This window comes from Populus nigra, chromosome 14 (assembly GCF_951802175.1).
Source record: "Populus nigra chromosome 14, ddPopNigr1.1, whole genome shotgun sequence".
In the NCBI taxonomy this organism is placed as follows: Eukaryota; Viridiplantae; Streptophyta; class Magnoliopsida; order Malpighiales; family Salicaceae; genus Populus; species Populus nigra.
In genome coordinates, this window is record NC_084865.1 from 14,703,830 (window position 1) to 14,727,853 (window position 24,024).

Genomic DNA, 24,024 nt, shown 5'->3' on the forward strand with positions numbered 1-24,024 from the left:
GTCTTCATTTAAAGATACTGATGATAAAATTAATAATTTTAAATGGAAAGGATAGTAAATAAAAAGAAGAGTTTTAAATTTTAAAAACAAGAATGTTTTTATATATATATATATATATATATATATATATATATATATATATATTCTTTGAACTAGAAAGAAATGCTCTGTATCAAAATTAAATTCTATTTTAATAGGGGGCCGTGCCAACCCTGGTCCAAAATATTTCATGGGCTATTAATATATGAAAAGGTTAGGCCAAGCCTGGCTCACAAGGCCATACAAAATGCTTGTCTTCAAGGCCGACTTGCTTTTACCTGAAATCTAAACCCTTGAAAGGAAAACCCTGAAATTGAAATCGAAGAGAAGCATCCAAATGCAAGAAAGAGAGGGTCTTTAATCTCTTTGAATCCAAAATTATGTTCTTTAGAAGCAGGTTTCTCTCCTTTCCCCTGGTGATTGGAGCTGTTATGTAAGTTTTCCTTATGTTTCTTTTTCCACATACTTGTTAGTTTCTGACTTCCTGTTTATGTTGCTTGGATTTGCTGGCTTCTTTTGCTCATAAAAACAAGCATGAGCACTAAATTCAGCCCTTTAGATCAGATATTTTAGGACCCATTACCTGTTTATACAGATAGATGGAGTTGATTCAACTAAATTATAATAGGAAAAATTTGGGGAGTTGATGTGTATTTGTTTTTAACTAAGGTTTCACATTTATGCTGATTTTAAGGAATCTTTTGGAGGTCAAAGTACTTGTTATTAGATTAGTTGTTGAAGCAACCCAAATAGTATAAACTGATTTCATAGATGTTTTAGAAATTGTGGATAATGGCAGTCAAGAGGGAAAAAACGTTCATTGCTTCTTGACTAATTGCTGCATATGATTGCCAAAATGTGACTTATCTGGTAAATGTGACTTGATATGATTGCTTCTCCTGCGTTTCATCCAACTCCCTCTATGTCTGTGGGGATATTGGTGTTTCTACCAAAAGTAACTGTGAAGTAAATATCATGTTTCTACGGAAACCTAGCTTGGTTCTGCCTTCAAAATATGTTCTCTGCTCTCCATTTTCTTGAAATTCTGTATCCCAAATTTCAGTGCAAAATTTGCATGTAATGCAATAAAAAAAAAACATATGGTGGAAGAAAAATGAAATTGAAGCGGGGGTGGTTCAACACTTGATGCAGTTGAGTGCTTTTGCTAATCTGAGTGTGAAAGTTTTTTGCCATCTGTACTATGACTTTCCCTTGAATCATTATGCTTGCACTGGGATTATTATTTTTCTGAGTGGAATTCATTCAGTCACTCCATTTGATAGAAATCTCATGTTCTTTTTTTATTTTTCATTGGACAATATACCTGGTTACTTATATTTTAGTTTTTCGTAGTCGAACAGTTTGTACCTTCTTTGAGGTATTGTTGAAAGAGGAGATTAATGAAGAAATGCATATCGTACTATTGGAACTGAACTATATGCATTTAGATGAGTAGCATTTCCTTTTAAGTTTCTGTTAGGCTTTTAACATACAACTTTGTGTTAAAAAAAATTCCAAACAAAAGCCAGCATGCAATGTTCTCCCCTTTTGCTTTTTCTGAGAATTTAATAGAGCTCTACTTACAGCTTCTTCTGAGTTTACTTGATTGAACTATTCTTGTGAACTTTGAGCTTCTCTGATCAGAGTTGTGTCAATTTTTGCTGAAATTTTATGTCAAAATTGGACAGAATTTTATCTGAAACTATTTTTGCAATAACAATATAAAGGCACAGCTTTTTGATGACCTCAATGTACCGTTAATATACCCATCAGCTACCAAGCCTCCAATCAAAATTTTCATATTATTTCATAACATGTCTTTTATGCTTTGGGAATGACTTTATAAGGATTTTGCAGCATTGGAGTCGTTTCAGGGAAGGCAATATTTGGACCCCCACTTGATGAGTACTGGAAAAAGAAGCTTGAGGAAGAGGCAGCTGCAAAAGAGACTGACACAAGCTCCACCTAGCAAATAATACTTGGAAAGAACTTCTGCACAACAATAGCGGAGAAATCAATTTTCCAGTTTGCTTATTCTTTTGTTTTATTCAATTTTTAAAATGTAGAATCTGGAGCACATGATGCTATATTTTAGATAAGGTGGGGTCCCAGCAACATCTGTGGGAGGATAAGATAAACATGGTTGGTTATGTTTTCATTTTGCTTGTTTTCTGGTCAAAGGAGAAAGGCTTAAGCAACCTTTACCTCATAACTGCCCTTGAATTGCACTTCCCAATAAATAATGTTGTTGAATTTTGTTCTCATTAGGAGGCCATTGGCGGTGAAGTTTAGCATGTTATTGAACTTCTCTGAGAAGAAGACAGCTCGTGTATTCTATACTGATCCTAACTTGAGCATTGATCCCTTCTGTTCATTTCTACCTCAAGCTTCTTATAAACATTTTAACCTTTTCACCTGGGCTTTGCATCACGGTTTGAGCCTAAGCTATATATGTATGTTGCTTAAAAGGTGACACTAGTTCAACTAGAAGTAGGCGAACCATTAGCCAAAGAATTATATTCCTCCTTTCTGAAGTTGAATCAATGAAACAATTTATAAACTGATTGTAACTTAACTGATTAGCCTTTATTGGATAGGAGCTGGGAGCAATCTCTCTTCTCCATGGACATGTGAACACATTGATGCTGGAAGGCTTGATGTAAACAAATGAAATACATTGAGTGCAAACTGGGGGCTCAAGAAACCCTAGTTCTAGGTAAATTATTCCTCAACAACAACTTGCAAATCCAAAAATGTTAAATCCATATGACTACGTGCAGAAGTGTCTTGAGCAAGTGATACTATTCTGTTTGGTAACGTAATTAAAATCGTGTTTTTTTAAATTTAAAATTTTTTTATTAATTTTTTTTAAATGTTTTCAAATTGTTTTAATGTATTAATTTTAAAAATAATTTTTTAAAAATAAAAAAATTATTTTAATATATTTTTAAATAAAAAATATTTTAAATCACCATCTATCAGAATCTCGTTTAACAATCCCAAAATAGGCTAGTAATCTTAAAAGAAAATCTATATGATACGGTTTAGGATCCGCAAGCATCATCAGCCCGTGGCAAAACTGTTCCACTGCAGCTGATGCTTTCGCAAAATCCTGCTAGAAGACTTTGCACCATGTTAGAAAAAGGAAATTTTAAAACAGAAAAGGCATCTTACTGTGCCCCAATTCACGAGAAAACATGCAACCACTTGATATTCTGCCACTGTCTTTGCTTCCATGATATCAATACAATCCAAAAACTGCACATACTGCCGTAGACTTCATATAGACGTTTGCCAGTAATATACAAGTTTGTTTCAGTCTAACAGGATAGGGAAATTGTAACTGGAAAGAAAATATCCAGAAAGTTCAAACATGCAAAAAATAATCTGAGCACGATCTAGATAGAAAGTTACTCTAAACCATGTTACAATGATAATCAGCTGTTGAAAGTACTCTTGAATAATGGAGCGGAGTACATCAATAGTCCATCAGCATCAGGCACTGCATTGCTCCTCATAGCCACAGAAAACCTTTACCTCTATAAGCGATTCAAAGACATTACGAGGGGAGTTCAACAATCAACATGTTCAGATTGATGTCATTATAAGTAACGGGAAAGTCATCTTTCATAACATGAAAACCAAACAAAGCCAGTACGCAATCGAAATGAAATTGAATCATGTAAATGCTCTGCATATGCATGGATTTACAAGATAAAACCTGTTTCTTGGAAATTTATTCAACCATATACATGACTAATGTTCATGTTCTCGTCAATAAGAACGAATGCAAAGTGACCTTTGTCTGATAAACTTCTAAAAACTTCTTAAATGGTACTGAACGAAGACAAGTTTGACAACAATATCAGAAGAGAGGATAGACATAAGAAATTTATAAGGTAAGAAACATCATTAAATCATTAAAATAACTCCCTTAATTATATGGCTTAGATTAGATGAATTGAGCTATAAGAATAAACTAGACTAGAACGCATCCTTCAGAGACAAAGTTGCTTGAATGAGTTCACCAAATTAATGACAAATGATACAGAACTAATCAACAATTAAAAGTAGCACCAAGACACAAGCAGTATAGAATATGTGAAAGCACAAAGTAATGCATCCAATCGCAATAACAGAGGATTTTGTAATTACAAAGTAATCATCAGACTATATACTTTTTTCTTCTTCTGGTATGAGGAGATGAATTGAGCTGTACAAAGAAATTAGATACATAACAAATCCTTCATGCATAAAGTTGCATGAAAGAGTTAAGAGAATTCAATGACAAATGATGTAGACATATTCAACAACTTAAGCTGGAACCAGAATCCAATCACCATCTAATATGTGCAAGCACAAAGAAATGCATACAGTTGCTATAACAGAGGATTTTGCATTGACATATCTCACTACTTCAAGACCACTATTAACAACAACTTCATGAAAAACATCAACACATCTCCTTATTCCATTATACAGATTCCCCAGCAGAAACTCCAGGAAAGACCGGACAGTCTCGAACGTAACCCTCCCAGTCACATCGAGAACAAGCCTCCTGTTGCTTGGGACTGCCAATGTAGATGACACTTTATTAACCCACCCATTCTCCTTAACCTCGTCAAATGATTTTCTTGCTTTAGGTTCACTAAAAAACGCTTCTTTTCCAGAGAGCTCATCCCCCATTGCACTTTCTCCTTGATCAACAGCCGAATAAGGGGAATCGAAACTCGAATTCGTGTTAGAATCATCAGTTGTCAAAACTTGATGAGATGTCTTGACAAGAGTCTCAATTGCACCATTACATAATGATACCAACACCCCTCTCACCTTGGTTTCATGCTTAGGATTGGTTAATCCTGCAAAAAATTCATCATAGGTGTTGATATGCATAGTTTTGTCAAGGTAAACCGCAACGGCTGTGCTCACAAATAACTGAATACAATCACCAATCAGCTCTTTAGACTTATCACCACAAACCACATCCACCAATTTTCGAGCAGAATCATGACCATCAGCACCAGTAGCGGAAGCATTCAAATCTGAATTTGAATTCAGACCACCTTCACAAAATCCCAAAACCAAGTTCCTAGCAAAGCTTCCAACAACAACAGAGACAAAACCAGACCCAGCTGAAGAACAAAGCTTATCAAAAACCTTATCCAAAAAACTTGGACTTTCATTCCCATTCCCATTGGCACCAGCTTCATTATCAATTCTTCTTGCATTGGCTTGGTAACCACGCAAAATTCCCACAGTTAAAGCTTGTGTAAGGGTAACTAGTGCATCCGAGAACTCATTTGACCTTGCCACTTTAGAAATTTGCTTGAAACTATTGGGAATTTGGTCTGATTCGGATTGAACAAAATCTTTAAAATCCTTAGAAACAACCCCAATAGTTTCAGCAGAATCAGAGATAACTTCAGCAACAGCAACAAAAGCTCCAAAAATCTTGGAAACTCTCTTTCTTTTTTCAGCTAGTAAAGGAAGGTGATAAACTTTATAGGCAGTATAAGTAGAGAAACCAAGAGCTGCTAGTAAAAGAGCCCACCTCTTCTTTCTTCTGGTATAATCAAGAAGACCCTTTTTCACCAACTGCAAGTCCATTTTGATGATGAAATTGAGGAATCAAACGAAGAAGACACGGTAACAGTTTCGCATACAATTTCACTTCATCTACTTCTTGTCTTGTCTGTTTAAAACAAAAAAGACTGCAAGGCTGAGAGAGAAGGGAATGAATGAAGTCGGTTGCAGAGAGAGATTGATAAGTCGGTTTGCCGTGGAGTAAAGGGAAGTTGAAGTATATACGTGCTGAAAGCTGTTTGTGTTTGTGGATATGAGAGAAGAGAAACGATCAGCTTCCAAGTTCCACTCACAATCTCTGAAAAATACTTACTCCACTTGTTTATTTTTTTGTTTTTTCAAGCACCAAACAATTTTTGTTGTCGTCGTTTTTGTTCTCGTGGGTACCTCAAATTTTATTGTTTTTTGTTTTTTTTTTAGAAAAAAAAATTATTTTTTTTTATAGTTTTAAGACCCGGCTCGGTGGCCAGTTCGGTCCAAGACCCGAGTTCCGGGTTTTGACCGGATCTTGACAGGATCGTCTAATCAGTTTTTTTATTTAAAAAAATCTAAATGGCATCGTTTTAATAAAAAAACAAAAGTCAATGGGTTTGCAATCGGGTCGCCGGGTCAACCGAGTCACACTAGATTTTTTCTTTTCCTGTTTTTCTTCAACTTGGTTCAGTTTCAATCCCGGATCGACCCGAGTTTCAAAACTATAATTTTCTTAAAGAAGTTGTAAGAAGGAAAAAAATTATATATACTTGATTGAGAAACATAACAATACAACTATCAAAAGTAATAATACCACATAATATAATCAAGATTGAAAAAATAATAGTAGTAATGGCATGATAATAATTAATATGATGCTAACTAAGGAAACGGTGACAAGAGTTATAATAATACCAAATTTACAATAATTATGTAATAATTTTATTGATAAATAATGGTGATTGTGGTATATAATAATAATGATATGATAAATGTGATTGTAACTTACAATAATATGATAGCGGCAAAAATAATCATAATATGTTTGTAAAAATAATAGAAATATCATTCAACTTATGAAGATAATTTTTTTAATTATCATAAAATTATTATTTTTTAATAGTTTCATCATTGTATCCTTTTATAGGTAATTACAACTTGAGTATCATATAATTTTTAAGATAATCCTACATCACATTGTATTATGGTTGAGGATAAATAATAAGAGTTTTATTTATAAATATTTCTGCTAGTTTCCTTATACTAGGTTGCATGACATTTTTATTATTTTCACATATATATTATAATTGAAGAATAGGATTTAATGATTAGATAAACATGCATTATGATGTTTTTTCTTTTAGATTAGTGGTTTGGTATATCTAGACCTCTTCTTGAATTTAAATATATCAATTTGATTTATGAATACTTCTACTAGGTTCCAATTGATTAGAAGCTTCTACATTAAAATGATAATTATGATAATAATATTGATTTGTTAATGATAATAGTAGTGGTAAAATAATGATATTAGAATTAGTAGTTGTTGTAATCAAGTTAGTGGGGATGATAATAATAGATAATATTGATGATATAATGGTAATATAAGTAATTATGATACTAATGATATATTAGAAATAAAACTTTTTTATTTTTTAAAAAATTTGTTCTAGTTTTTATTTATATTTATTTGTATCAAGAGGAGGGCACTGCCCTGATCAGGATTACATCAAGCACATTAATTCTAGTGTTCTATATATTCTAGGTATTGCCACCCTATGAATATCCAATTAATGAGTTTTCTTTTCTATTTAATGAATTATAAATCCAATTGTTGATTTATGTGTTAATAAAAGTTAGTTTCAGAATTGAAGTCTTCTCCTCGATCCTCTCGATCGATATTCTTTTCCCATTAATTCTCTCCTGCTCATATATACTTTCCAGCTTCTTCTTTCTTCCTCCTCCTTTTTTCTCTTCAAATCTATCTCTCTTGTCCCACGTTACATTAGTACCTTCCCTTTTCCTGCAATATTGTAATGTAATATTAGGAAGGAACATTAATTTAAAATACGTGAAAAAGAATGCTAAATTAGGCCCCTCATGGATGGCTTAAAAGATTGCAATATTGTAAGCAATCACGAATGCTGCTGAGGCCCAGCCCTCAGCACTTGGCTGTGAAACAGCTTCTAGCTAGCTAGCCTTTCACCATGGAAAACGTCGGGAAGTCTTATTAGGGATAAAATTGTACTCTCTTTTAATAATCCATGCATGCATGTTCGTGAGATGCTATTCCATACCTGTTAAATAATCCCTTGATCTCAAAGAATTTTATTAGGGATACTCAATTTTCTCTCTATCCCTCTAAACAGCAGCAGGAACACGTTATAAATCCATCCCTATAAAAATTCCTCCCAAAATCACAAGTCTAACAACCACGCGTCCAATGTTTCAGAACCGAGCCGCCGCAAACCAACTGCCACGTGTCATGAAATATATACGTGGCAAATACCCAATGAAAGTCTCAGTCGTCCTCGTCCTAGGTAGCCTTTTAATCCTGTGCAACCACGTAAAATAAACTAAATCAAGAGAGGTTAGAGTTTCTGTTGGATTGACTCTCCAATATTTGCTATATATACAACTCTCTTAGCACCCAGAAAACCTTCTAAAATTAGCCCAGCCACACTCCCATCTCTGTAAAGGCCATGGCGCCCTCCTATTGCTTTATTCTCCATTTCTTCTCTGTCTGTGTCTGTGTACATGATTTGCTGTTACACAAGGTATCTCGTCTTCTTCAATTCTATTTATTCAACAAATTAGTTTTTATTCGTATCCTTCATGTTAAAGCTTTTCTTGACACGCAAACACGCACACACACTTCTTGTAGACTTCTTGATTTAACCAAATTCCTCTTGCAAATATATAGTTTCTTATATATATGATCTGTCTTTTCTGTATCTGAATCAAAGATATGGATTCAAACACTGATACGCGTTGATTAATTTGTTTTTCTTTGTATTCAAGAAAGAAGCTCAATATATATATATATATATATATATATATATATATATTAGAGAATTGAGACGACATTTCTGTTAATTAATGTGTTGTAATTTGCACTTAATCAACTTATTAATTAAGTCTTAAGAAACAATTAATCACACAGCCGCTTTCTTATCTCCAGCTTCTTCCCTACGTTTGTAATGTATATATTGTGTTAAAGCGTTCCTTAATCTCATTTTGTGTTATGAACGTATATAAAGGATGATTTCTGAGGCCAACCAAACCTTGAAGCAGCGGTGCTAATTAAGAAGATAGGAGATGGGGACAACTTACCAGCCTTATATCGATCCTGAGTTTGAGTCCCTCATTGAAAGAATTTATCCCCCGAGGTATAGCGTTCTTGAATTCTTGAAAATATAATACATGTATGATCAGTTGTTTGATCTTGCTTGCTGGTTTTGGTGTTGTAGTGTCTGCATAGACAACGAAGCATATCAAGATTGCACTCTTGTCAAGGTCACTTTTCATTATCTTTAACTAAGCTTTTTAATTATATGAATTTCATGTTATTTAGATTACCTGGGTTTAATTTTATTTAGCCATCTTTTTTCTTGTTGGCGTAGAGTTGATAGTTTCTAGTTTGTGGATAGAAAAAAAAAAAAGAGATCAAGATCCCATCTCTCTGACTGCCCACCAAGTGTGTACCCACTAGAACTCGAAAGAAAAGAAAGGAAAAGAAAAGCTTCTGCTGCTATCATAAAGTATAACTACATAGTTTTATATATGTATGACGCAATCTAATTGCAAAAAGGAACCAACCTAGTCACAGGACTTGGAAAGGAAACCCAAGAAGATGGAAAGGTCACTCACGGGAAAATGAGTGAAAAGAGTTGTACTGTAACCTAGTTTTCATGGAAATTTCACATGCCCATTTAGACTAGTCAGTTGTTACCTGGATTTGTAACCAAAAAGGTTTCATTAAAATTGAGAAATTTAGCTGTTGCTTGCATTGTGTTGTTGTTGTTGCTGCTGCAGGCTGACAGCGCAAACAAGCACGGGATTCTATTAGAGATGGTCCAAGTCTTAACAGATCTTGACCTTGTTATATCCAAATCATATATTTCTTCTGATGGGGGATGGTTCATGGACGGTCAGTGCTCACTGCCCTCCAAACTAACCTCATGCTTGCATCATCCCTACACTAGCTACATGGTTCCGCTATCTACATCTGTTTTGATTTATTCATATTACATGTTAATTAAGTATATTTGATGATGAATATGGCCCTGAACCAGTGCAGAAAAAGAGAAAATATAACTTTGAGTCAGCAACAACTATCCTATGTCTTGCCTTCGCCTTATTCATGTGGGTTTGTTTTGATTGCATGCTATGCAGTGTTCCACGTGACTGACCAGCTTGGAAACAAACTTACTGACGAAAGCCTCATACTCTACATCCAGCAGGTCTCTCTCTCCCTCTCCCTGTATAAGTATGCGTATATGTATAATCAATCATCTATACGTCCAACGGTCTAAGTATACACTTAACAGGACAAGTCTTTTGTAGATATTTGAAACTGTCTGCCTTTATGCTTTTAATATGAATTGGAAAACAAAACGCAGGCACTGTGTGCGAATAGGAGAAGGGGGGTATCAAAGGAATTGCCAACTTGTCTCCACAGAGAAGTTAGGCCACGACATGTGTCAACAGAGCACACGACCTTGGAGATGGCGGGGACTGACCGACCAGGTCTGCTGTCCGAAATATCAGCTGTGCTTTTTGAGTTGGAGTGCCATGTCACAGCTGCCTTGGCGTGGACCCACAATACGAGAGCTGCTTCGATAATCTACATAGAAGATGGGTTTCGAGGAGGGCCGATCACAGATCCAAAGAGACTAGCGCATGTACAAGAGCAGTTGGAGAATGTGGTTGAAGCCCGTCATGGGATGGGGGAGAGGAGGAGCGTCCGGTTGACTGCTCCAGCCCCAGGACAACAGACCCACACGGAGCGGAGGCTCCACCAGTTGATGTATGCCAACATAGACTATGAACCGTGTCAGGGATGCAATGGCGGAGGTGCAGCACATAGGAATAACTGTACCAAAACTCATGTGTTTATTGAATCTTGTGAGGAGAAGGGGTACTCTGTGGTGAATGTCAGGAGTAGAGACCGGCCAAAGCTCCTGTTTGATACACTCTGCGCTCTAACTGATATGCAGTATGTTGTGTTCCATGCTGTAGTTAGTTCTAAGGGCGCCATGGCTGATCAGGTACGACATCAACATGCATTTCTTTCAGATCAGAACATTGTGTTACTGAAATAGTATGATAATTGCGGGATTGATGCTTGCTCGGAATGTGGATGTTGCAGGAGTACTTCATTAGGCAGAAGGATGGCTGCACTTTGGAAACAGACAGCGAAAGGCATAAACTAACCCAATGCTTGATTGCTGCCATTGAGCGCAGAGTATCCCATGTACGTACTTCTGTTCATGTTTAAATTCTATTTTCCTAGCACTCTAGAGAGCAATGCCTAGTCCAATTTCACCATCATAAGCAATCATGAACCTACCACTTGAAAACCTTGTTCGAACCTGTGACTGAATTATGTTCAGCAGGGATTGAGGCTGGACATTCGCACGCACAACCGAATGGGACTGCTCTCAGACTTGACACGGGCATTCCGCGAGAATGGGCTATCAATATCAAGTGCTGAGATTGGAACAAATGGTGATAGAGCAGTTGGATCCTTCTATGTTACTGATGCTTCAGGATATGAAGCAAATCCACAAGTAATAGAACAGGTAAAAAAAGAGATTGGGGGATCTATCGTGGTAGTTAACAAATCACCAGGCTGGACACCAAAAACTTCAAAGACTCCCTCAGTAGCTAGTCTTAGCAGAACTAGCAGTGGCAGCAGCATACATGAAGATAAACCCCGGTTCTCTCTAGGAAGCCTATTCTGGTCACAGCTTGAGAGGCTTTCAAACAATTTCAGCTCCATACGATCATGACGAGTTTCTAACTCGGGAACTGCTTCTTGGGTTGTACTTTATATCTGTTGTTTGTTAAGTTCGAATGCCAGGAGATGAGTAGTTTCTCTTGCTATAATCAAATGACATAATGTACGTAGACAACACCCTTTTGATTTTAATCCCTCCCACGCCAAGTGCCAGAAAAATTAATCCAAATGATCATCTAATTTCAGTATGCGAAGACTAGGACAGCAATTCATTAACTGTGATACCGACTAGAGGGAAATTAATCCGAATTCTTGGTATTAAATTGAGATGTGTTTTCTTGAAAGTTCTCCTTTTCTTTCTGTTATATTGGGACATTTTACTAGTCAGAGTACCAGTTGAAAACTTCATGTGATTCCACATCCAGTTGAAGGACACTGTAAAATTACTACGTGTGTGTGTGTGTGTGTGTGTGTGTGTGTTTTCCATGCATGATGATTCAATTTACATTGGAATTTTGAGTTATGTACAGAAATACAGTTTTACAGCCCAACTCGAACTGCAGAAACCATATACAAGATATTCACAGTAAAGAGGTGAGAAAACATTAAAAGAACAACATGCAACATCAAAGCTTTTAGTCGAAGAATCACATCACTTCACTTTCATCAACATCAAGCGAATCACTAGATTCCTTGGTTTAAGAATTGCGAGTACTTACCTGCTCAGACCCAGTATTTTTTACACTAACAGGGTTAATATCCTTAACTGAGTCAGCAGAGCTTCTGCTCAGCTGAACCCAATCCCGCGATTCTTTTGTTGAACTCTCATGCCACTTTCTTGTAACTTGTAGGTTCATCTTCATCATCCTCTTCAAGATCACTGAATGAAACATCCTCATCATTTTCAAGAGGAATTGAGGCTCCACTGGCACCAATCATTTCTGAACTATCATCTTTCAACCAATCATCACCATCATCCTCAAATTTCTCATCCAGAATCCTAGAGGAACTGGATGATGAATGTTGATGTTTGGCCTGGTTTACTTTTACTTCCTCGACTATGTATTTGTCAATAATTTGCATCTGAGTACTTTCAACTGGATGCTTCACCATTTCTGATTCAGCTGAAACATTGGAAGGGACCGTTTCATGATCAGGTGTCTTGGCTGCAAGTGTGGGAGGGACTGCTTTAGTGCCAGATGTCATGATTGTAACTGATTCAGTCTCAGCATGAGATGGCACAGACAAAGTCTCTTCGTGTGGTAAATCAGTATTACTATTATCTTTTACACTGGAAGTGCCACCTCCAGGCCAATCTGGAGTGGACTTTGCCTTATCTTTGTTTTGCAACTCATGAGACAACATTGCTCTCGCTTCCACTATCTGCAAGAGTACATAAGCATTTAGTGATGCAGGTAATCAAAGTTAATTGCCCACGACACAATTTAGGTAGATAATATCTTAATATCACATGGAATTGAAATTAACTAATGACAAGAACCAATAACTGCCACAATTAAACCATGCACTTATGGACATATATAAAAATATAGCAGTCAAGATTGGCCCAAGCACCCCTAATTGCCTTCCAAGTTTCTGCGGAGCAATGGTTAAATGCAAGGCAAGAAAACAGCCTCAACCCTCATAGAAAAAACAAACTGGTTGCTATCATCATTTCCAAAACATTCACTAACCAAACTCCTGTGACACAAACCGAACAACAATCCCTTGCGTTTTCTATTGTATCAGAGACCAAAATCAAAATCATCAAACCTTCTTTCACAAAAATGTTCACCATCTTCGCAATACGTACATAATGAACTGAGGCACAGATTAGGAAGGAAGATGATTACGAAAATAGAAAATCAGATGAACAAAACAATCTCCACAGTGACGGAATGATTATGCTAGAAGTTCAAAATAACTAAACTCCGTAATTCTCAATAAACATTACTCGAGTAGCAGTTGACCCAGCTAATAATCATAGTAAAAGCAACATACTTGGGGAGTTGAGAGTAGCTGAGCATCATGTTTAGTGAGTCTAGGGTGCAAGAGAACAAAGTAAATCTTCCAAAAGCAGCCCTCACTCATATATCCAGGACAAAGCTCAATCCTTAAAGCAGCTAATCTGGGAGCAAGACGCTCGACAGCTAAAGCATGTTCTTGTTGGGCATCCGACATATCAAAATCTGAAAAATACCATAAAAAATAAATCAGACATACTCAGACATGATTTTTAATAAAACAAGCAGACGACAGACCTTCAAAATCTTGAACACGAGGAATGGGAAAGTCGAGCCAAGTCTCAGGATGCATAGCGACATCTCTAGCAAAACCCACAACTTCTTCAGTCACACCCACAGCAGTTGCCACAATTGTCGCAATCTCATCATCGTCACTCTCGGATCCCAACTGGAGCAAATCGGAGGCGATCTTTGTGAACTCCGACACCGTTTTGTTAGTGGAAAGCTTGGAGATCCCTGACTTAAACTTGCCTCCAATTTCGGAAAAATCACTGCGAATGCCGGCGATCAATGCAGCGTCTTCTTCATCTGGATGAGGATCATTCTCCGACGGTGTAGGAGCGAGGAAAGAAGCGACACCCCAGAATTGGCGGGATAGGGTTTGTTTAAGATCTGTCAAGTCTTCTTTGAGGCCACGAGGTGTCGTGGATTGTCGTTGTTGTTCATCCGATTCTGTATTGGAGAAATCTTCTTCTTCATCGTCGAAATTTAGAGAGTTAGCTATAGACCTTGCTAGCCATGCCATTTTTTTCTCTGGTAGAGACGAGTGACCAAATGGTGGAAACAAAAAGCAGTAAAGAGACTAAACTAGGATAAAATGGAGAGTATAGGGACCAAATCTAACATTACTAAAGCCCCCTAATGAGAAAAATAGGTATAGCAAGGAGCCCGTGTCGAGCTCGTAAAGCTACACCACCAGAAATGCTACTACTTCGAAACCGGCTCTTCACTCTCTCATCGCTTCCCTCTCTACCTCAACACGCCAAAAACCCTTTTCCGTTAACCTTCTCTTTCAATTACTCGACCCGAGAACCTCCTAACCGAAACCCTTCCGGCCATGTCTCTGCTTCAAAGACATCGAAACCACCTCCACTCTCTGACGTGGCCCGGTTTGTCCGTACAGTTCTCTTTGTGCCACCCGGAGTTGACCCGGATAAAGTGACGGAGGAGATTATTTTGCCCGGCTCGAATATCGTTGTTGGACCTTATGCGGGTCATTCTCAGATTAAGGAAGTTGAGTTTGTAAAAAGCAGTGGAAGGGCCAAGGATTGTCCGAGAGATGATCGACCTGAGTTTGCAATTTTGGGTCGGTCCAATGTGGGAAAGTCTTCACTTATTAATGTTCTTGCTAGGAAGAAAGAAGTTGCTCTCACTTCGAAAAAACCAGGTTTGATATTATGAAAAAAAGATCCGATTTTTTTTTATGTTATTTTTGGATTGTGGATTTTTAATGGGGTTTTGATTTTTATTTTTTTAATATTATGCATTGTAGGGAAGACCCAGTTGATAAATCATTTCTTGGTGAATAAAAGTTGGTACCTTGTGGATTTGCCTGGTTATGGGTAAGCAACTCATGTTTCTGATTTCTCCCTTTTTTTTAGTTGTATTCAATGATTTTTTTTTCTAGGCTATATTTGGTTATTAAGTATAGTGACTAGTTGATCATTTCTTGGTGAATGAACTGGTGCAAAGGATGTTTGCGTGGAATTGTCTTACTTTTTGCGAAAGAATGCTTACTAGGGTTATTATGTATAGTGACTAGTTATCATTTCTTGGTGAATGAACTGATGCGAAGAATGTTTGCTTGGAATTTTTAACTTTGTGCGAAAGCACGCTTACTAGGCTGTATAAGCTTAATTTGTTTACAAGGATTGGGTGTGCTTATTGCTCTGTTTTGATATGCAATTATTTAGTGCTTTTCCTCGAGGATGAGTAGAATAACTTGCTGAACTTGTCTTGAGATTAAGGGAAATACCTCAGCACCAGGTCTAGCTCGGAGGGTTCAAATGAGGATTTAGCCTTTAAGTAAGATTCTGCGCTTGAGTCGTTGAGTTGTAATGCCCTCCATTTTGTCCAAGAAAGAAAAAGAGAACTTCTGTTGACATTTATGACGTGTCCTTGCAACTTTGAGGTAGTTCTATTGTTAAGTAGTGATTTTGTTGGGGAACGATTTTGTTTTTCCTATCTATGCCATTTAAATTGATTTTATTATACGATAGTTCTTTCTATATCAACTAGTATATTTTCTTGTTATGTTTTAAATTTTAATCATATGTTTTGTGGTGGACAGTTTATGTGCTCCACAAAACTGGCAACTGAAGCATGATTTTCAATTACATTTCCCTCCATCAAATTTTGGGAAAATCACATAACAATGGTCTGATATTTATAGCTTCATTGGTTTGAAGTTAAACTAAAAAAGCAAAATTAATTGTTGTTTGGGGCTTGTGATGGTCTATTCATAGAAATGGAGTAGCAAAATTGGGGTTGTTATTTGCAAATTTATGAGTTGCCTAACCTGATGGTTTTGAACTTTTGATTATATATATATATATATATATATATATATATATATATATATATATATATATATATATATACTTGGCTGCTATTTGTTTGAACAGTTTGAGTTAGTGTTCTTGCCTTCAGTTGTAAATTGCATTACTTGCAGCATAGGGTAAGTGCTGGTAGTGAAAGGAACTTGGGTTGGGCCTGCTTTTTTGTCCATGTTGCTTTAGTCTTTCAAAAGGAAAACTTTTGTTTTATTAGCAACTCTTGCTAAATTCCTAACGTTTAGATCCGTGCTTATTCTTCATGGGTCAAAGCTGATGAGCATATTGTGCACTTATCTGAATGGGATTGTGGAAAATTAGACATTGTTTTTCTTATGATGGTCTTTCTTCAGGATTTATGAGGACATGAAAAAATCAATTATAGATAACAATAAGTGCCATCCAGTTATGTTCTCATAATGGCCGACTGTGGTTAGATTGTAGTAGAAAATGGCCACATTTTTTGAGAGGCAGCAAACTGTTCTATGGGAGCTTTTCCAGCTTGTGCATCTCTTGGCGTGTCATTTCTGTTTGAACTCATGCAGATGCTCTGCTTTAGTCAGCGATAGCTAAGTAATTTGTTCATGATTCATTTGTTTAGAGAGGGCATTCTATTGAAGAATTGAATGACTACCCTTGAGTATCTTGTTTGTGTTGCCCAACTATGTCTTGGAAATTAGTATCTTTTGAGTATGTGGTTGAATGATTGCCTAATAACTCACTCTGTTTTCAGGTTTGCTAAAGCCCCAGATTCTGCTCGAATGGATTGGTCGTCATTTACAAAAGGCTACTTTTTGAACAGAGAAACTCTGGTAGCTGTCCTACTTCTCATTGATGCTAGCGTCCCTCCTCAAAAGATTGACCTGGATTGTGCTAATTGGCTTGGACGCAACAATGTAAGCTTCTCGTTAACTGTAAAGCTATCTTGATAATTTTCTGATGTGTATAACTAGGTTACCTGCATGATGTTATATCAGTGCTTTTCATTTCTGCCATTCCAATGTGTTTCAGATACCAATGACATTAGTTTTCACTAAGTGTGACAAAATGAAGGGGGGAAAGAGAACAAGGCCTGATGAGAATATCAAGAATTTTCAAGAGTTAATGAGGCAAAACTACCGGGAACATCCTGCATGGATCATGACTAGTAGTGTCACTGGTTTGGGCAGAGATGAGCTTCTCCTACACATGTCCCAGCTAAGAAACTACTGGGATCAATAAATTGAAAACAAATGTTAAGTGTTGTGTAGAAATTTTCTTCCTTATTTTTTTTGTATTCTCATTACTAGTTGATTTTGCGAATCAAAGTTATGATAAAAAATATAAGTAGGACCCGTAACATGCACTTGTGTTGGATGTAACATTCTTCATATGTACATAGATGAGTAAAGTCTTATTGTTTTCCTTAAGATCTTATCAATATCTGCTCTATGCTTAGATAGTTGGATTTTACGGTTTCAGCTATACTTTTTGTCTGCAGAAACTTATGTTATCTTGATTTTCAATGCTTAATTTATGACTTGTTATATAATAAATGCCGAATCCTTAAGTCTGGACAAACTGTGATGCTGTAGTCAAAGGTTGTTATTTTGAAGTTCAATGAACTTGGGTCCAATTTCCAGAGTCATGGTCCTGTGGTTTCCTTCATCTAGAGGAGGGTCACTTGCAGCACTCGCTGTCTCTCACTCTTGAAGTTTGACCATGTTCATTTTTCTGTGTTGCATGAGATCTGAGGGCATCTTCAGTGCTGACAGATAACAATTTCCCCGGTTGGTCTTTGAATGCATTTCCTGCCTTCTGTTGTCTACTTCGTCGAACAATTGACCTCCCAAGTAGGAATTCCTGTCACTTGTCATGGTCAAACATCTTAAAAGTACTAGTGTTTTTGTTTTAACTAATAAATCAGCAAGGATGTCTACTTTTGGTGGGCATGCAATAGATCTAAACCTGAGATGTATGATCTTTAGCACTTCATGCATTTAAAAGGCAAGCTTTGAGCTAGGTCAGATGGACCTGTCCAGATCAAACCATTTTCATTACATAAACCCACAGCTGCAACTAGCTATAATAATATAGAATTACAACACCAAGCAATCAAATTTGGTCAGCATGAACCACCCACCCAGCTAGTATGACAATTTCCTGAATCATGTATCCGATTTGATTTTGCCTTCCGTTGCTATCCTTTTTACACACAGCCTTCATATTTGTTTCGATCATAGTTTTGCCAAGCTGGTAAGGTTCTTCAGGACAAGTTGCCTCCAACAAATTTGCTCTGTAGCAAATGTTTCTCCTTTGGAAGGTCGCCAAAGAAAATCCGGGGAAAATGGAAGCAATTACTAAAGGACAAAGATTGCTACTCGGAAGGAATTTACAAGACCAAAAGCTAAACTTTCTTTTTTTATTTTTTATTCGTTGTTGAGCTCTCGAATTTATAATCCAAAGACAATTACGAACGTGGATAGGAAATTATCAGTATAACTAAGCAATTAAAAGTAAAAGAGATTGAGAATTTTTAAAATAAAAACCTCAGATCGAGTAAGCAAATATTCACGACCAAGTCAATAACAAAATAATCCACTATTTCTTCTTTTTTTTTTTTAAATTACAAATCTGAATTCTAGGTCAAAACCACTTGCTGCTAGCTTCTCGAAGTCCCAGAACAGTAATTATATTTTATTCTTTCCTTTTATCGTTGTGCTTTTCTCTTAGCTCCATACTGTATTCACATTCATATTGACATTCAAAATAAACATGTGTTAATTTCATGTTAAATTGTGACTGATTTAGTTTTCAAATCTGATGTGGTATCGACTCGAAATAAAATTTTAATCACATGCTGGGAGGATCGACTTCAATTTAAAAAAATAATAAATTAATAATTGAATTTTGACCAAGTCAACTAACTTTTTTAAGTTGAACCAATTTAAATTCAAATTAATTTGGTTCCAAATTAACATGTTAGGTTGTGCTGAATTTTAAAATTAAAGGTAGATTTAAAGAAGGATTATCCTTGTATATAAATTGTACTTCTACATCAAATATCGGAGGTGGTCAAGATTTACGCTTCGATGAATTAGCATTTTAAATTGGATGTTTTCTAGAATGAGTTAATCTGATTTCTTTGTTTTTCCATTACAGAAAGAGTAATGTTATACAAACAAAACTTTAATATAAACATATGTAATAATTACTATTTTCGTGAAATTAAACCAATATTCATTTAAATTCGTGAAATTCACACTTTATTATTTCTTATAGGCCGTTCAGACTTAATTCAATTTATATGAAAATCTAGTATGAAAAATTGTTCTTATACAATTTGTTTTCTGGAAATTATAAAGTAATTTATCGTCAAAAAAGCTGTGTAGTTTGTAAATTTGCCATCAAACCTTTTTCATTCTATTTAAATGTCAGGTTTTCCACTAGCCTTTAAATTAGAGAGCCAGAACTTAGTCTATGATCACATGATTTCTTGGTTTTCTAATAAATTTGATGGGTTTGTATGAATAAATGACATGAACAGCCACCATTTTTTTTAAAAAAAAATGTAGGAATTATTCAATCTTCACCATGAAGTGTCAACACAAATCTCACCATTTATTCCATTGGGTCCATTCTCAATTAAATAGGATGGTCCACAATATAAGGAGAATATTATAAGCACACAAATATACAAATGAACAATACAAATAATCAAAGCAAAAGATACAACAAATTAAAAAACCCATATATGAAACCCTAAAATCCGATAAAACATATATCTTAATATGTTCAAATTACAAAAGAGTACATAATTAGGTGTTGGTTGAATATTGGCTTATGACTAGTGACTGTTGGACTTTGGTCTAATTATTCTGAATTCAATGGTTTCAATAAATTCCCTCTTGGATCAAATTTAAAACTATAAATCCCTCTTCTTCTTTTTTTTTGTTATATTTAACTTTTAGAATTGTTCTACATGTTATTTTATAAAATATTTTTTAAAAAATCAATATCAAAATATGAATGTGAACATCGTGACATCAAAACAATACAAAAATATAATAATGCAAAAGCTCAATTAAACTATAATATCAAACAGGAGCTTTATATATGGTTTATATATTTAGGAAGCTAGATGTATTGTACACCACACTTTATAAGTTTACAAACACTTGAGAAAATATGTTAGAATGCAGGCTCGCATGTGCAAAATGATGGATATTCTATCCATTAGGAGGAGGTAAAAAAATGTTCTTAATTGGTTAATTATGTGCAAATTAATGACCCATAATCTAACCATTTAAGTTTATGAATTATAAGTAATTAAGTGATATGTAACTATGTCTTAAGCTCGATCCAAGCACCTTCAACAAATTTGTGCTTGTTTGTGATAGTTTTTTTTAAGGTGTTTTTTAAATTATTTAATGCTCGAATGATTTTTATAGTTTTTATATATTGATATTGAATTAAAATGAAAATAAAAATATTATATTATCTTTTCTTTTTTTGAAAAGCACCATATGTACGAACATTACCAAAAACCTACTATTTTAACGATCATTGTGTTTATCACAGAATAGGGGCCGGGAAAAAATTAAAATTCCACATGTATGTCGTAACTTTATATTGCTAAGAAGAGCCAAATGAGTTTCTTAAACGCTTCAGTAACGGCATTTTCACACAAGCAATCACACAGGTAATTATATATATATGCACTACATGATTCACAAATCTATTGAATATTAAAAAAAAATATTGAAAAATGAACCAACAGTCTTGATATATTGATTGCTTCATATTATACAAATGAGTGTCTAGCTATATATAGCCTGGGGCTTCCAGAGCTGACGATTATTCTGGTGTTTAAGAAGTTGAATGGTTACGGATTCAACCGACTCCATATTTTTTCCACCTCTTAATTACAAGGTAAAGAACTGTGGTTTTAAACTGCATCTATTTGCAGCTTAATTGAGAAAAGACGGGATGATTCCCTAAGAGAGGAAAAGAAAACAAGAAATGGGGCAAGAAAGCTGCCTCAACCTAGCTAGAAGAAATTGTGCTAACAGTACTGGAAGTAAAACATGGCATGGGGATATTGTAATTAACATCTAAAGCACAGTGCCTTGCTCAAGACTGGAAAGAGTTCCTGGACTCAGAAGAGGAAAGGAACACCAAGCACGAGAGGATGGTGACAGATTCAATTCGAGCGAACTTGATACGGCCATTAAACTATCTGATATCTTCTTGGGTTTTACATCCAATGATTCAGACATTAACTCCTGGTACAAGGCAGACAATGGGGTTTTCACAGGAGAAGGAAGGAGTTGTAAGGGTACTGCTGAAAAATCTCGACCATATAATGTTGGTTTAGCAAGATCAAGTGGAGGAGGCGCCACGCTTTGGAGCCTTGGCTGATGCTGTGGCTCTGGCACTGGCTCTGGCTCGGGTGCACCAGTGAGCTTCTGAACAAGGTCTCGGAAGTTTATAGGATCCACCTTGTAAACTCTTGGTGGCGTTGGTGGCAATGGTGCTATTGGTTTCTTACATGGTTTCATCTGGGGTTTTCGAATGGAATGGAGTGATAGATGGTAAGATTGTGGCATTTTCAGGCCTTTTGTTTCCTCGGAGTATTGTTTCGAGTACATTGATGAGGACGTCGTTAAAGAAGTAGAAGAATTATATGCTTCCATGGCTGAGGCTGTGCTAGAAGTATTTGGTGTGCTCGTGCGGGCTTTGAAGAAGATGAGGAATGAGATTTGATCAACAAAAGACTACATTATATAATGACGAAGTGAGATAAATGTGTAGACAAATGAGACAAAGATGCAACAACTGATTGCTGACGCTATTGGTCGGAGAGGCAAAAAAAAATGTATTTGTTTCTTATCAGCCGACGCCAGTGCTGACATCGACTACATTGTCCACCGCTGAATTCTTGACCCTCTTTAATTTATTCATTAAAAATATTTCCCATCATAACTGCTAGCTTGTATTCGTTCTTCCTTTGAATTTATCTCTTTTTTGCTCATCTCAATCTTGATTTTAATAGTCGTTTGTTCTTGTAGAACATATATAATTTATTCTGATAAATAGATGATGTGATGTTGGCATAGTATTTCTTATATTTTTGTTAAGGAATGCGAAATAATTTATGTATTTTTTTCTGACCATGAAAAAATATGTTTTTATCTTTCTTTCTTTCTTTTTTATCTCCATTCCAAGTTTTTTCTATCATTTTTCACCGAAAACTTGACTTGATCTCACTCATAGCCGACCAAAATATGATCATATTTTTGGTAGAGTTGAGTCGATCGTCTAACACAACCGAAAAATGTAAAACAGGAATTAATTAAGTAAAGTAATCAATTATCCGGCTGAAAAAAGGATTTTCATAATTAAAGGAAATGCAGAATTTATTATAAGAAAAATAATAATTAATTAGCCAGCCATTGAACGTATACACCTAAGACAAGTCCCGAATTGCGAAGCTGGCGACTAGCCGCCTCTGTTATTGGACTTTGTTGCCTCCTCGCACACCTGGCCTTTGCTCAGAATCTTTGACCAGATTAAGCATTTAAAAAACTTATATGCAATCTACGCTAAACTCGTGATTATGATAGTTAATTTATTCTATAATCAAACTCATTATTTATTAATCTTTACAGCGAGAGTCTGTTATATGAATACTTGATTCCATGCATTATTACTATTGAAAGTAATACTTTCTTGTTTCGTCTTCATCTGAAATCTGACCACCTCTGCTGGAGAGGGATGGGTGCATTGAACTTGCTTCTTTTGTTCATCTATAATATTAATAATAATATTACGCTTTTATTGTTTTTGTTTTTTATTTTTATACTCTCACATAACCTTTGATTATTGTCTCGAGAAAAAGTACAGAAAACATATTTTTTTTGTATTTTCTGTTTTAAAAATATAGTAATTTATTTCAAGATTAACTAGAGATGAGATTGATTCAATTTAGTGTTTTTTTTTTCAAGGGAATATGTTTTTTTCATGTAAAGCTGGATTCGAGCCATGTGATACTAGAAACTCTCAAGAGCCATGCAAATTCGCTGTAAAATCAGGTTGTGTTGGACAAGTATCAAAAGAATTCAATTTCTTGGACTCATCCGCGTGGGTGGTGAAGAAAAACCTGGAAAAATGGACTCTTCAAGTGACACGCGGGGAAATGAACCTTTTTTCTTTCTTTCTTTCTTTCTTTTTTTTTTTTTTTGGAAATTGCGTCGAAACATTTACAAGCACTTTGAGCCGATTCGATCTGAGATTAGGGGATGGAATCGGCTTTCAGGTTATACAAGTTGATATAAAAAAATTTTAAAAAATATATTTAAAATTTTAATATTTTATATAAAAAAATTAAAAAATATCTGTGTGAATATATACTATAAATATATATTATAAATAATAAAATTTAAAAAATTATTTCGAAAAGTTTTTTATTTTATATTGAAAAAGATACTATATTAGAATATTATCATTTTAAGTAAAAGTATTTAAACTAAAAAGATTTTTTATCTCTGAAAAAATATATTTTTTTCTTGTGAATATAAAGTATATTTATTAAAGGGTTTTAATTTTTTTTCTTGTAAACATAAAGTATATATATTAAAGATTTTAAATTTTATATTAAAAAATAAAATATTTTTTAAGTATTTATACAGTTAACTTGAATATAAAATTATTTTGTGCTGAGGAGCAAAGAACATTAATTTGATAATTTGAAAGTGGTATATGGTGAGGAAAACAAAGTATAGCTACGGCCTGTATGAATAGCATGCAGACTTGACTATCACCCACAATTATCTCAGCTGATCCACAAATGTTGAGGGAGGAGAGGTTTTGTAAGTCATTTGTCACATGATATGAGGTAGCAGAATCCATT

General features: G+C 35.3%; 5 protein-coding genes and 1 long non-coding RNA gene across 7 annotated transcripts; 3 read left to right on the forward strand and 3 right to left on the reverse strand.

The window, feature by feature from the left end:
• The first annotated feature begins 286 nt into the window (after positions 1-286).
• Positions 287-2,303, forward strand: LOC133672937 (uncharacterized). Its single transcript, XR_009834923.1, has 2 exons — positions 287-472; positions 1,897-2,303. It is a non-coding gene; the product is annotated as an uncharacterized LOC133672937 (long non-coding RNA).
• A 2,050-nt stretch (positions 2,304-4,353) lies between these two features.
• On the reverse strand, positions 4,354-5,646 carry LOC133672575 (protein PHLOEM PROTEIN 2-LIKE A10-like). The gene has a single exon (XM_062093020.1). It carries the CDS (start codon positions 5,644-5,646, stop codon positions 4,354-4,356), a length of 1,293 nt encoding a protein of 430 aa, XP_061949004.1.
• A 2,541-nt stretch (positions 5,647-8,187) lies between these two features.
• On the forward strand, positions 8,188-11,901 carry LOC133673113 (ACT domain-containing protein ACR1-like). Of its 2 annotated transcripts, none has more exons than XM_062093766.1 (8): positions 8,188-8,372; positions 8,856-8,984; positions 9,066-9,111; positions 9,631-9,745; positions 9,991-10,058; positions 10,218-10,865; positions 10,967-11,071; positions 11,211-11,901. In XM_062093766.1, exons 2-8 carry the CDS (start codon positions 8,914-8,916, stop codon positions 11,607-11,609), a joined length of 1,452 nt encoding a protein of 483 aa, XP_061949750.1. In that variant the 5' UTR covers positions 8,188-8,372; positions 8,856-8,913; the 3' UTR covers positions 11,610-11,901. The 2 variants fall into 2 exon arrangements, with proteins under 2 accessions (XP_061949750.1, XP_061949751.1); XM_062093767.1 differs by having other exon boundaries at positions 8,190-8,372; positions 11,214-11,901.
• A 149-nt stretch (positions 11,902-12,050) lies between these two features.
• LOC133673114 (uncharacterized) lies at positions 12,051-14,460 on the reverse strand. Its single transcript, XM_062093768.1, has 3 exons — positions 13,819-14,460; positions 13,559-13,746; positions 12,051-12,940 (listed from the first exon to the last, which is right to left on the reverse strand). Exons 1-3 carry the CDS (start codon positions 14,324-14,326, stop codon positions 12,383-12,385), a joined length of 1,254 nt encoding a protein of 417 aa, XP_061949752.1. The 5' UTR covers positions 14,327-14,460; the 3' UTR covers positions 12,051-12,382.
• On the forward strand, positions 14,428-17,542 carry LOC133673115 (GTP-binding protein At2g22870). The gene is made up of 4 exons (XM_062093770.1): positions 14,428-14,968; positions 15,074-15,143; positions 16,867-17,029; positions 17,145-17,542. Exons 1-4 carry the CDS (start codon positions 14,443-14,445, stop codon positions 17,352-17,354), a joined length of 969 nt encoding a protein of 322 aa, XP_061949754.1. The 5' UTR covers positions 14,428-14,442; the 3' UTR covers positions 17,355-17,542.
• A 3,331-nt stretch (positions 17,543-20,873) lies between these two features.
• LOC133673570 (VQ motif-containing protein 9-like) lies at positions 20,874-21,870 on the reverse strand. Its single transcript, XM_062094446.1, has one exon. It carries the CDS (start codon positions 21,806-21,808, stop codon positions 21,227-21,229), a length of 582 nt encoding a protein of 193 aa, XP_061950430.1. The 5' UTR covers positions 21,809-21,870; the 3' UTR covers positions 20,874-21,226.
• Positions 21,871-24,024: the final 2,154 nt, after the last annotated feature.

Coding starts and splice junctions, on each gene's coding strand:
- LOC133672575 (XM_062093020.1), bottom strand. CDS start 5,646: ATGGACTTGCAGTTGGTGAAAAAGGGTCTTCTTGATTATACCAGAAGA.
- LOC133673113 (XM_062093766.1), top strand. CDS start 8,914: ATGGGGACAACTTACCAGCCTTATATCGATCCTGAGTTTGAGTCCCTC. Junction 9,746..9,990: donor TGGGGGATGGTTCATGGACG/GTCAGTGCTCAC, acceptor CATGCTATGCAG/TGTTCCACGTGACTGACCAG. Junction 10,866..10,966: donor AGGGCGCCATGGCTGATCAG/GTACGACATCAA, acceptor TGGATGTTGCAG/GAGTACTTCATTAGGCAGAA.
- LOC133673114 (XM_062093768.1), bottom strand. CDS start 14,326: ATGGCATGGCTAGCAAGGTCTATAGCTAACTCTCTAAATTTCGACGAT. Junction 13,747..13,818: donor TCGTGTTCAAGATTTTGAAG/GTCTGTCGTCTG, acceptor GGTATTTTTCAG/ATTTTGATATGTCGGATGCC. Junction 12,941..13,558: donor AGCTACTCTCAACTCCCCAA/GTATGTTGCTTT, acceptor GTACTCTTGCAG/ATAGTGGAAGCGAGAGCAAT.
- LOC133673115 (XM_062093770.1), top strand. CDS start 14,443: ATGAGAAAAATAGGTATAGCAAGGAGCCCGTGTCGAGCTCGTAAAGCT. Junction 14,969..15,073: donor TCTCACTTCGAAAAAACCAG/GTTTGATATTAT, acceptor TATGCATTGTAG/GGAAGACCCAGTTGATAAAT. Junction 15,144..16,866: donor GTGGATTTGCCTGGTTATGG/GTAAGCAACTCA, acceptor CTCTGTTTTCAG/GTTTGCTAAAGCCCCAGATT.
- LOC133673570 (XM_062094446.1), bottom strand. CDS start 21,808: ATGGAAGCATATAATTCTTCTACTTCTTTAACGACGTCCTCATCAATG.